At 41.0% G+C, this 13,757-nt stretch overlaps 1 protein-coding gene across 3 annotated transcripts in view; it reads right to left on the bottom strand.

The window, feature by feature from the left end:
- Positions 1–12,952, bottom strand: part of HNRNPLL (heterogeneous nuclear ribonucleoprotein L like) — a 91,115-nt gene extending 78,163 nt beyond the window's left edge. For 2 of the 3 annotated variants that reach the window (XM_064277183.1, XM_064277184.1), the window contains exons 1-2: positions 12,712–12,952; positions 825–943 (exon numbers count right to left, since the gene is read on the bottom strand). In XM_064277183.1, coding sequence (XP_064133253.1) covers positions 825–943; positions 12,712–12,897 — 305 coding nt within the window. In that variant the 5' untranslated portion in view covers positions 12,898–12,952. The remainder of the gene's footprint in view (positions 1–824; positions 944–12,711) is intronic. The other variant, XM_064277185.1, reaches the window with a different exon arrangement.
- Positions 12,953–13,757: the final 805 nt, after the last annotated feature.

Below are 13,757 nucleotides of genomic sequence, written 5' to 3'. Positions count from 1 at the left end.
ATTTTTTATTAAATTGAAGCAATCAACTGTCTTAGCAAATACACTGAAAATTCCTCTCTACTTCTATATTTCCAAAGTTGGCTGTGTCTCAGACGCCTATAATAAAAACCACAAACATATCTGTCAAGAAAAAAAAAAAAAAAAGAATAAAATCAACGCCAGATTATCCATACTAAGAAGAGAACAGCTGGGTATACACCAAAAATATTTTAGAAAGAATGTCTGAGCAGCTATTTTTGGCAGCAGATTTACTTTTCTAATTATGTTTCACTTAAGTCAATATGCTTGAACATACACCAGCTGTGGAAAAAGAAAGGAGGAGCCTGAGAAAACACAAAGTACAACAGGAAGACAAGCTAGGATGAAACATTGGCGTCTCATGATCTGAGTAAGAACTCACAGTAACATGGACTTAAGCAAATAATGCCTACCATTCATCTACCCATTTTGCGCTACCAATGAATTCCTACAAACAAACAAAAAAGTCAGTATTAAGTACCACTTCTTGAAGCTCTGAAGATGAAGGACATTGCCCATTCATTGGTTTAGAGTAGTGTGTGTGAAGAAATCATGGACTCATCTGAAAACCAGATGAAAAATGTACATCATCAATTCTACATACAACCTGGTTGGGGAGTAAGAGGTGAACATGGACCCACAAAGTATATCCATGCATCACCCCAGAAGGTTAAAAATAATAAGCTTAAAAGGTTCCAAAGAAATACATTCATAGACAACATATACCACGTTAAACATCAAGCTGAGAGTAAAACATTATGCCACACTGAGTTAAATCTGTTAAATGAAGTCTCTACTGTCCTTACCATATAGTCCCAAATTTTTCAAGAGCCTCCACAAGGTCTGCTTCCACCACAGATTCACAGAGTCCTCGAACATGGACAACGGGTGAAACAGAAACTTTATGATGACTTCCACCTGCCTCCTAACAAGAGAAAATAATTTCTAATTAAAAGCTTTAAAAGCCTAAATTGCATCTTTTAGGAAATTCAACTCTGCATTAAAAAAGCAAACATTACAAAAAAAAAAAAAAAAAAATCCCAAACACAATTGCCAATTGATAAGTTAGCAAAAGGGCCTGAGAGTAAAATCATCAATTGTTTGGTTTGAAAATTTCAATTTCTAAAGAGGGAGTATTCTATCTCAAAAAGAAGTACACATAAGTTATCAATTTATAACTTATTTCCACTTCCAAGGGAATTTCAGAAAAAAATTCATCATGCAATGATTGGTTATCTTATTCTTATCTCATAGTTTTCCTTCCACAAAATCAAAATCTCAAGTAGGCTACATGAACAAAAAACTCCCAATTTAAAATTTTTCCTTAATATAAAGACAATATACTAGTAGCGTAATGGTTAAGGGCTCAGCTGCTAACCAAAACAGTTGGCAGTTCAAATCCACCAGCCACTCCTTAGAAACTCTATGGGGCAGTTCTACTCTGTCCTATAGGGTTGCTGTAAGTTGGGACCGACTTGATGGCGCCTAACAACAACAACAACAAATACTTTTTCCTGTAGTGTAATAGGCTTATATAATCTTTTGTTGCTATTTAATTGGTAATCTAGTCTCCTTATAACTTGAGGTTACTCAGCAGTGTACACATGGTAACTTAAAGGTTACAAGTACAATCTCTGCTGATAAAAAAAAAAAAAAGAGCACTGAAAAAATGCCAGCCTTCCTGGGCTTCTATGGAGTATTGTGTATCTTTAAGTATGCCCAGCAAGATGTTATAAAATGTGGGTATATGATGTTAAAGTTTATTTTAAAAGGAAATTTCTACGAGAATTACTTTGCAAACGCAAATACTTCTCTTTTTTTACTTAAGTTCTAATAAGACAAAGATCTATATTCATTCCTATCCACTGGGCACCTCTCTTGCATCACAATGTCAGAAACAACTTCCATGTAAAATCCAAATATATAAAAGGAAATGTATTAAAGTTTTTCTCCCCACAAACAGACTAATCTAAAATGTTTTACCATTAAAATTTAATCAGTTTTTAAAAATTAAATCCCTTTATGGCTATTTTAAAAGACTCACCAATTTTTCTTTATTATAAAGACTGTTAGAAAAATTTAACAAACGGAGTGTCTCGTCAATTAAAAAAAAGTACGTCAGCGTTTAAAGGCACTGACTTAAAAACATAAGGTAACCATGGGACTATTCTTAACGCTATTGTTAAATCCAACAAATAAATCCAGCTCCTCGTACATACTAATTCAGTTCTTGGAATTTCATTTGAATTGCTTATGCTGAGTTTTTTCTACGGTTAAACTGATGTTCAAACATTACCTTCAAATGACTCTCTCTGATAATGTCCTATATAAACCAACAATCTATTAGCAACGCTAACAAATAAGAATCTTCGCCTAGGTGAAACTTGACAACCAAATGTACACTGCTGTTATTGTTGTTGGATACCGTTGAGTAATTTCCACTCACAGAGACTCATGGCAGATCGCCAGATCCTCTCCCTTGGAGCCACTGGGTGGATTTGAACCAACCTTTTGGTTAGCAGCCAAGCACTTAACTATTGCGTCACCGGAGTTCCTTAAATACACCTTATTATTATTATTAAATATAACAAGTACCCCCCCCCCAAAAAAAAAAAACACCAAACCCACTGCCATCAAGTCGATTCTGACTCACAGAGACCCTATAGGACAGAGCAGAACTGCCCCATAGAGTTTCCAAGGAGTGCCTGGTGGATGCAAAGTGCCAACGTCTTGGTTAGCAGCTGTAGCCCTTAACCACTACGCCACTAGGGTTTCCAATAACGAGTACAGTAAAGCATAAAGAGGATGTTAAGTAATAGCTAACTTAACAGGTTTTCCTGTAAAAATAATTACACAATAAACTGCAGATACAATTAAGAGTCAAGACAGTCATCTATCTCAGTTGATTCTTAGAAATCAGCTGGCAGAGGTAAAATAAAAGGACAACAGAAAACTTGGAGACATTGTAGATCTTCAAAAGTGAGAAATATAATTTCTTTTTAAAACTGTATTGGCTGGTCTCTTCAAAAAGTATCACAAAAAATAGAGAAAGTAGGATTCCAGATTGAGTCTAAAGAGATAACCAAATGCAATGTGTGAGCTTCATTTCATAATAGATCACCACCACCAGCTGACAAGTCGACTCCAAATCCTGGTGACCCCGTGCATATTATGAACTGCTATAAAAGACATATTAAGGACAATTGGAGAAACTTGTATTACTGTTGTCTTAGGTATAATGGTTATGTGAGAATACATCTTCATTCTTAGGAATGCTGGGATATTTAGAGATAAAGTACCATGATGTCTGCAACTTACTTTCAAATAGTTTAGTAAAATAAATATGTACATAAATACGTTGTAAACTGCTGTCCAGTCAGCCCCTGGCTCATGGCAACCCATGCACCACAGGAGTAGACCATTGTGATCCCTATAGCTTTCATTAGCTGATGTTTGGAAGTAGACTGCCAGGCCTTTCTTCCCAGCATGTCTTAGTCTGGAGGTTCTGCTAAAACCTGTTCAGAAGTTAACACAAGCCTTCAGGGTGGCTGCACTTCAGATGCACTGGCCAGGAATCAACCCAAGTCTCCCGCATAGAAGGCAAGAATTCTACCACGGAGGACCACAACTACCACAACCTCCATCAGACTGAGCCCAAAACAACTAGATGGTGCCTGGTTACCACCACTGGCTGCTCTGGCAGGGATCGCAATAGAGGGTCCCAGACAGAGTTGGAGAAAACTGTAGAAAAACATTCAAATTCACACACACACAAAAAAGACCAGGCTTGCTGGTCTGACAGAGACTGGGGAAACCCCGAAAGCAGAGTCCCTGGACACCGTTTTAACTCAGTACTGAAGTCACTCTGAGGTTCACCCTTCAGCCAAAGATTAGACAGGTCTATACGGCCAAAAATAATGCACATGAGGAATGTGCTTCATAGTTCAATCATGTATACAAGACTAATGGGCCCACGAGCCCAAAAGCAAAGATGAGAAGGCAGGAAAGGACAGGAAAACTGTACTAATGGAAAGAGGGAACCTAGAGTGCAAAAGGGGAGAATGTTGACACGTTGCAGGCTTGGCAACCAATGTCACAAAACAATTTGTGTATTAACTGCTTAATGAGAAACTAACTTGCTATGTAAACTTTCACCTAAATCGTAATTTTTTTAAAAAGCTAGAAATAGAAAAAAACAATCTTTTTTAAGAATAAACCACAGAACCACCACTACCCTCCTATATAAATATAGGGATAAAAGCCCAAATGGCAAAATGTTAAAAACTGCTGAATCTCTGTGGAAAGTATATGCAATTGAACATTTTACGTTGATAAAAAGTTTGCACATTATTTTACTACACAACATTTAGGACCTACAAAAGGGTATGAAGAATAATGTAAACAAATACCCATATTTCTTTTTTTAGTTTAGTACAAGTAGTTCCTGACTTACAACGTATTCATACTTATGCACTTAAACACGTATGACCACCTGCTGTTTTGTTACAGCACTTAATTTGCTGATATTATCATTCTCAGATGTTCACTTGCGGATAGTCTTTGCTATGATTTACTGTTTAAAATACTGCCACATAACAGGCTACAAAAACTACAACAAAAAATAAAAAAAGGTATCTGACTTACGTCAGAACTGGCCTATGATTAGAGTCGTGAGAATGGAATCCCATCATAAACTGTGGACTACCTGTACATAAGCATGGGAATTCCAGAACACCTAATTGTGCTCATGAGGACCCTGTACATAGATCAAGAGGCAGTTGTTCGAACAGAACAAGGGGATATTGCGTGGTTTAAAGTCAGGAAAGGTATGCGTCAGGGTTGTATCCTTTCGCTATACCTATTCAATCTGTATGCTGAGCAAATAGTCTGAGAAACTGGACTGTATAAAGAATAGGGCATCAGGATTGGAGGAAGACTCATTTAACAACCTGTGTTATGCAGATGACACAACCTTGCTTGCTAAAAGTAAAGAGGACTTGAAGCACTTACTGATGAAGATCAAAGGTCACAGCCTTCAGTATGGTTTACACCTCAACATAAAGAAAACAAAAATCCTCACAAATGGACCAATAAGCAACATCATGATAAATAAAGACTGAAGTTGTCAAGAATTTCATTTTACTTGTATTCACAATCAACGCCCAGGGAAGCAGCAGTCAAGAAATCAAAAGATGCGTTGTGTTGGGCAAATCTATTGCGAAAGACCTCTTTAAAGTGCTGAAAAGCAAAGATGTCACCTTGAAGGATAAGGTGTGCCTGACCCAAGCCATGCTATTTTCAGTCACATCATAATGCACAGGAAAGCTGGACAATGAATAAGGAAGATGGAAGAACTGACGGTTTTGAGTTGTGGTGCTGGCGAAGAATACAGAATATACCATGAACCGAAAAAAGAAGGAATAAATCTGTCTTGGAAGAAGTACAACTAGAATGCTACTTAGAAGCAAGGATGGCGAGACTACATCTTACATACTTTGGACGTGTTATCAGGAAGGATCAGCCCTGGGGAAGGACATCATGCTTGGTAAAATACAGGGTCAGCAAAAAAGAGGAAGACCCTCAATGAGATGGACTGACACAGTGGCTGCAACAATTGGCTCAAGTATAACAGTGACTGTGAGCATGGTGCAGGACCAGGCAGTGTTTCGTTTAGTAGTACATAGGGTTGCTATGAGTTGCAACTGATTCGACAGCACCTAACAACAACCTATACATAAAAACACTGTCAATCAGTTGATCACATCTCCTCCTACTACTACTCTTGTCATCATGGGTGACCACTATCCTGAATATGGTTCTAAGAAACATGACTATTTTTCTAATTGGTTTTCTCACAAAGACATGCATTACAGGACCAATTAAAAAACCCGTCAAAAGGCTTCATTTTGTTATGTTGTTATTTAATTATGTAAAAACTGGAAAATGTTAAATACAATCAATATAGTACTTAGGAGAAGATACAACTATTTGAACCTCAAGGGCTGAAGGCACATCCTAAGCCCCTTGCCCTTTCCTTATTAACCTACTATGAATCTGCCATTTGTGAGTTAATCTACCTTGATATTTCTTTATCTTTAAATCATATCCTCTTTAACAGAAGTTTCTCATCCTTTCTGTAGCTTGCTTTATTTTTTTTAAAAAAAGAAGAGCTTTAGAGTTGTCTCCAAATATAAAACTGATACATTAAAGGTATTTTTTTTCAAACAACTGGCCCCCTCCTTAATGAGTTCTGAATTCTTCCTCTTTCCACTAAATACTAACACTCCTCTTCAATCAATACTTTCTTATCTCTACCTATACTATATCCCAAACCCACTGCCATCAAGTTGATTCTGACTCACAGCAACCCTACAGGACACAGTAGAGCTGCCTATACAGTTTCTAAGTCTGTGAAGCTTTATGCAAGCAGGTTGCCACATCTTTCTCCTGCAGAGTGGCTGGTGGGTTCAAACTGCAGACCACTCGGTTAGCAGCCAAGTGCTTAACCACTGCACCAACAGGGCTCCTTCCTATACTATATATTGATAATAAATTTTAAAATCATCTGTAGTGTATCTTTTACCTACACATTATCTCTATTAAGCATCATACTTTGAATGTTTCCTACACTGGTGGATAAGTCAGAATTGTTTACTCCGTCCACATATTAATACTTTGAACATGTCTTCACTGGTATAAGGAGTCTTTTTTTTTTTAATCCTCTTTTATACAGAAGACCCAATGTTCTTTCCATTTGAAATGTTTACTTATCTAGGTTCTCTCCTGGTCTATCACATCTATTACTTATCAGGCTAGAGACAATACTCCAGGTGAGTACCCAGCAGATGAAGTCATGCTTACAACGTACATATGTACAATGTACCTTCTTTAGGTAAACTGGGTCAACTATAATGGAAGCATGACCTGGTCCCCACTGCAGCTTCTAGAACCAATCTAGTTGTAACAGCCATTCCAAATCCAGAGCCCCTCAAAAGCTATCTCAAGGACAATCTAATAACATCAACCCTAAGTACCAACTCTGTCTTCAGTACACTGAAAACCAGGCTCCACTGAAGGGAAGGAGGGAAGCTCCACAGAATCTAAACGAAGCTGCTCTTATCCAAGAGGAATGAGAACGACTATTAACACCTCTTCAGACAGCAAAGCGCAAAACTGTAAACTCATAAAGGCCATGCATAATGTCCTTAAAGTGTTTGTTTTCCTAACATCTCCACCCACAACGCATGCACAACAGTCACTGAACGACTTTTTCTCCCTTCCTATAATTATAAGTCCAACTTCAGATTCAACACTTCACTCCCCACTCCAAAACACACAGACCTACTTCCAAATGATTATCGTCTCTCCTTGAATACCTTCAATGCCAGGAAGCATACTACACCTCAGAAGACAATCCACTGTACTTTTAGAAAATGCTTCATAATATGCATCGAACCTGTCTTACTGTAGCTTCCTATCCAACCCTTTGGAATCAAACCAACGTTTGAATGCTTGTTTGGATACTTACTCGGTAACCATAAGCTAGTAACTAAACTTTTCTGAGCCTCAGTTTCACTGTTTATTTAAAAAAAAAATCCTTATTTTACAACAATAAACAGAAGAACGTATATAAAACATCAAGAACAGTGCTAGATGTAGCTACTGAACAAAGGTTCAATAAATATTAGTTGGTACCCTCTAGTCCCATCTACATTTCCCCCTTCTACCTAATAAGTTTCCAATTATGTATAACGATTTCTTACATCACGCCTTCAAGCTAAATATCTCAGATTCTTCCATCACTCCTCTTATGACGTGATCTCCAGTGCCTTCTCCATCCTGATAATCACTCTTTGGACACATTACATTTTATCAACATAGTACCCAAGACATGAGGATAGTATTTACAGACATAATAAGATTATCTCCTCCTTTACTTTGGATACTTCCATAAACCAAGGAAAAAAAAGTTTTAAGGGGCAGTTGCAAATATTATTTTAACTTATACTATGCCCTGGTGGCACAACAGTTACACACTTGGTTTCTCACTGAAAGTTTGGCAGTTTGAACCCACTCAGCTACCCTGTGGGAGAAAGACCTGGCAATCTGCTTCTCTAATTACAGCCAAGAAAACCCTATCAGGCATTTCTGCTCTGTCACATGGGGTCGCTATGAGTCGGAATCGACTCGACAGCAACAAGCTTGGTTTTCTGGTTTAAGCTCAACTGAGTTGTTTCTGTGGCTGCAAGCGCAAGCCCTGAAAGTTGTATTCAATTTTATAGATGGGGGAAAAAAGCACTAAGTGATGTAGAATCACAGATTTTTAGATACAGTGTTTTTTCACTATTACATCCCCATCACCTAGAATAGAACCTAGCACATGACAAGGACTCAGTTATTATTTTTTAATGAGCCAAGACATTTTAGCAATCATATAATATAAACATTTTTTGAGACAGGCAGGAAGAAACTGAGACTCAGAGAGGTTAAGTCACAAAGCTTACTGGCAGCAAAGCCAAGACACTGCCTTGGCTGTGCTTCTGGCTCTAGGAACAGCTAAAGAGCTGTCTGTAGAAAAAAAATCACTATATGTACTCACACCAAGAAATTGTCACTCATTAAAACCAAAGATAATGAAGTCTACTACTTTTCATTTCTTTCTCAAAACTGGGTCTAAGAATAAGTAATCTTCACTCTAGTGTAGCAGTTTAGCTGGAGGAGACATGGGACACTACTGGTATAGACGGTGCACTTAGCTCTGGAGCATCCATTCTGGTCTCTTATTCCTGGGAGCATAGTTATTAGGTTCAGGGTCTCTAAACTTTTCCTGTGAGAGCTAAGCCTACAAAGTGACCTCAGCCCATCTCTCACCCCATATTCATACAATAAACCATGATAATATTTATGTCATTTCTGTAATTTAGATCATACAAGTATAATAGTATTAGCTTGGACCCACACTGGATAACTCTACTTAGTGAATATTTCTTTGCTCAAAAATTCTAATATTACCTTTTTACCTTATCATTTTGCCATCTTGCAAGTCTACTAAATGTTGAGAAACTGAAACTTTCAACTCATCATTAAACAAATCACAGTAACAGTTTTTGATGTACCTGTTTACTCAATAGAAGAACAGAGTAAAAAATAACTTGACAACCTCCAAAATGAATTAGCACTCCATAAATTTTTGATACCAGCCTTCAGAAAAGCAGATCTTTTCTAGGTGATCTCCCAATTCAATTCCTCAATCGGTTTTGCCAAGTGAAGCTCTAATACTTGAAAGTCAAGCTGATTTCTTAAAAGCAAGCAGATACAGAAATTTACTAGTAATATGACACTGAAAGTTCTGCCTGCTAAATTTAAGAATATCATTTTTTTCCACAATAATAAAGTAATTGCTCCTTTGCCATGAGACCAGAAGAACTGGATGGTGCCCCACTACCATTACCGAACGTTTTGATCAAAGAGTCCATAAAAACAATCCTGATCAAGGGGGGGGGAAATGCAGAACAGAGTTTCAAATTCTCATGGACTCTGGACTTTCTGGAGCCTGGGGGGGTAGGTGAACCCCTGAAATTATTACCCTGAGATCATCTTTAAACCTCAAACCAAAAATATCCCCTGAAGTCATCTTAAAACCAAATGATAGTTTAGCTTAACTAGTAAAAAAGTTTGCCTCGAGCATTATACTCTTTTAAGAACTATCTTTTATAATACAGGATCAAACTGATAACAGCAACTCATAAGATTAGAAAGGGTCCTTAAGGGGCAGTGAATTTATGTTAATGGAGGAGGAACAACTCATAAATGTAGGGGGAGAATGGTTGCACAACTCAAAGAATGTAATCAATGTCACTAAATTGGACATGTAGGAACTGTTGAACTGGTGCATATCCTGCTGTGCATATTCTCAACAACAGCAACAAAATAAGGAACACTTAAAGTAGCTGTGTAATACACGGTACAAATCTTCATGATCACATCTTGTTCAAGAAGTGTGGCAAAGTAAATCTGAAGATGCCTGGGAGTTTTTGCCCTTCAAAATAAGTCCCAGAAGACACATATCTGAAGGATGTCTTGTTTCTCAGAGTCAAAGTACTAACTCTCTCACTTCTCTTTACACCTTAAAATATCATGATCGTTTACAAAAATCAACTCATCCTTAAGTTAGGAGCATCCGTGGGTGCAAACACTTAACATGATTGGCTGCTAACTGAAAGGCTGGCGGTTTGAGTCCACCCAGAGGCCCCCCAGAAGGCCTGGAGATCTACTGAAAAATCGGCTCCTGAAAACCCTATGGAGCACAATTCTATCTGACATGGGGCCACCTGATTCAGGATCAACTCAAGAACATGTGGTAACTGGTAGGACCACATTTTTCTTACTCACTTTCTCCTTTAAATTACTAAATTTTTAAAGCACTCATGGAAAGTTAATCATGAAAAGCCAAGCAATATAAATCTTTACAGTCTTACTTTTCACTTTGCAAACTTCCACCTAGAGTTGAAAAGCTTGCTCAACATTGTTACCTAATCTACACTTACTTTCACAGTTTGACCACAAAAATATTTCTCCTCTGGGCTCACGACCACTGAGGATGGGCCAAACCCTCTTCAGTTAGATGAATTACCATACTTCGAGATGATGAAGTACTAGACAGGAAATTTCTAGCCAGGATTTTCCTGTCCCAGTGACAGGATTTTTATTATGTACTGGTTTCCATATTTTTGGCAATTTCAAAATAGTATCAAAAACTAAATTTAGAAAAAAATATTTAAAAGAAAAATAAACCTTCACTAAACTTCATTGTCCAATATTGGTTCTATTAAACAAAAACAATATCTATGAGTCAGAATCGACTCGACGGCACTGGGTTTTTTTGGTTTATTCTCTCCTAGGAAATACAACAGCATTAAGAGAAACAAAAATTAGAATTTATAACTCACTCTGCATATATGAGTTTCTGTGTAGGTAATTTAAAGGCTGCATTCTTTCCATCACTGAACTACAACTTCAAGTATGGAATGCATGTTTTTCAATTTTCATGTTTTACAGACTAACAGAATTCAGGGGGGTAGTAACTGACTTTCCCACAGTCACACAGAAGACATGCTAGCTACCACTAGACTCCTGCCCCTTCCTCCAAACCCTCTCAGTGCTACTTCCACTAATACACAATTCACTCTGAATATCTTAAGTACATATCATTTACTTCCCAAGATTAAAAATAATACTAATGACCTATTATTTTGTTTTTTAAAAAAAAGTTTTATAAACTGCCTTAAGTATCTTTCCAAGACACTTCTAAGACATTTCATGTGGCTGCACAAAAACTCGAGCAAGAGTCTTGGCAAAAGAAGAATGCTGATCCACACACCTAAATATTACAGCTGTTTTCTTAACCTTAAAAGACAATGTAGTTGCTTTGAACTGAAGACTTCTTAAGAAGAAATGCACTTCCTTTATTCACGTTTCCACATTACGTTATGAATATTCCAAATAGCTGACCACAAAAATCAAAAGTAATAAGTAGACACAAGGAAATTATCTAGAAGAAAAAGTTCCATTTTTTAAATGTGTTGCAACCTTGTCCATCACTTTATCATATCTGGAAACCCTAACAACTGGATCACTATTGACCAGACTTTTTTTTTTTTAACATCAAAATTCAAATAGCCTCTTATAAGTGAAAAACATTTTAATAGAACAGTTTAAGTTTTGATTAAAGTTTGCTGAGTTAATCACAAAGTGTGTTAAATGTTCAAAGAGCATCTAAGTCTTTAAGACAGTTAGAGTGTACCAAGAAAGTACAAAAACGTTTGCTTTGTTGTTTCCTTAAAGTGTGTATCCAACTTAACCTGAGTAAACCTGTATCCAACTAAACTTTGCTGTGGATAAAATGAATTTCACATTCCTTCTACCTTCAACCAACGTTTTTGATCAAAGAGAAGAATCTACGTACATGTATTTCATGAAGTCCTGAGTTCAGTTCCTCCTTTCGTGAGGTAAATTTGCAATAAACTGCCAATGAACAACTGAGGGGATTCTAAGACTTGCTTTACGTGAAAGTAGGGGTGCAGTAACACACCTACCAACACATTTTGTTAATCGAGGAGCTAAAAATTGCACAAAACAATAATCACACACTAGCAAAGCACAGACGTCATGCCTGCAAAGAGTAAGGATTTTAAGTTAAACCTTCAGGGGAGCCAGCATGAGGGTGGCAGGGCGTAATGTGCCACTCAGCTCCGGCTCTCCGCAGGACCCGGGCAAGGAGGGCCCTCTGCTGAACCACAGACGCACCCACCCTGCGACCCCGGCCACCCGCCAGGTCGCAGCAGCGCGCGGATGCTGCGGGCAGAAGGGCTGCAGGGAACCGGTCGGCCGCCAAAACCCAGAGGAGTGAAGCCGACAAAGAGCCACTCTCGCGCCCCAGCCCCGGCGCAGAAGCAACGCCTCGCCGCCCCCGCCTCGCGACCCCCTTTCCCAAGTTCAGGGTCCGGCGGCGGCCTCGCGGCAGGGCCTCCCACCCCGGGGCCCGGTTCGCGGCGGAGATGCGGGGACGCGGCAGAGGGAGGACTACGGCTTGGCACGCCGGCCGCGCAGCAAAGGAGGCACCGGGGCGGCAGGAGGCCGGGCCCTGCTCTCGGGGAGCCGCAGGCACCGCACGCGCGCGCCGCGCTTTGTTACCGGCTGGGAGAAGCTCCGGCCGCTGCCGCCATCGCCCCCGCTCCGGGGCGTCGCTTCCCGGCGGCTCTCGCCTTCCTCGGCCGAGTAGTCGATCTCCCCCTCCTCGGTCTTGAGGCGCTTGGCCTGGCTCTCGTACTCCTGCTCCTCCTCGTACGTCTCCCTGGGGGAGGAGGAGGAGGAGGACATGGCGGCGGCGGCCGAGGGAGCGGCGGGCAGGCGGCTGGGGTGGCGCCGCGCGGGCCTCCGGTGCCGCCGGCCAGTCCGCGCCGCGGGCAGCGCCTCTGCGTCGGGGGGCGCGGCCGAGCGGTCCGCGGAGGGCGCGCGCCCCGGGGCCGAGGAGCCGGGGGAGCGCGGGGAGCGGCTGGGCTCAGGGGGCGCCCCGCGTGGCTCAGCAGCGGCCGCTCCGCTTTATCACCAACATCCAGCCTCCGCCTCCTTCTCCGTCTCCGCTCCCGGCCCGGGGGAGCGAATCTAAGGATGGGGACGAGCCCGTGGCTTCCGGTCTTCCCTCCTCCCCAAATCCGCTCCCCACCGCCCAGCCCGGCCTCCGCCCCCGCCTTCGCGGCCCGCTCACGGGATCGAATCCAGCCGCAGCCCGCGGGAAGCACCCCCCCCAGCCTGGGTCCTATTTCTCCTATTGGCGGGAGAAAAGTCGACCGGGGTTCCAATTGGCTCTAAAGGCTGTTTGTCAAAATCCGCCCACGGCCCGGCCTTGCCTCGCTCCCTGCGCCTTCGGAACTGGCCGCTGGCCCGGCAGTCCCGGCTGCGCAACGCCTGGCGCGCGCCGCCCCGGAGCCGTTGCTGCCCCGGGGCCGTTAGCGCTGTTGGGATTGTGCCCGAGACGCGGCGCAGAGCGAAACGGGACGGGCCAGGAGGCGTGCGGTGGGCCGGGCTGCGGGTGTTAACCGCCCTCCCGCTCATTTAAATGCTTTTATTACTTTTTTATTCAAAAAAAGGATTGGGAAAACCTCTAAAATCCCTGCATACATACGCACAAACTAAAACTGCAGGGTTGGGAGGGGAGAAAAGGGGAAAAGGGTTTGTAA

This window comes from Loxodonta africana, chromosome 26 (genome assembly GCF_030014295.1).
Source record: "Loxodonta africana isolate mLoxAfr1 chromosome 26, mLoxAfr1.hap2, whole genome shotgun sequence".
Lineage (NCBI taxonomy): Eukaryota > Metazoa > Chordata > Mammalia > Proboscidea > Elephantidae > Loxodonta > Loxodonta africana.
The sequence above is the reverse complement of the archived record's forward strand: the minus strand, read 5'-3'. Positions and strand labels throughout refer to the sequence as shown.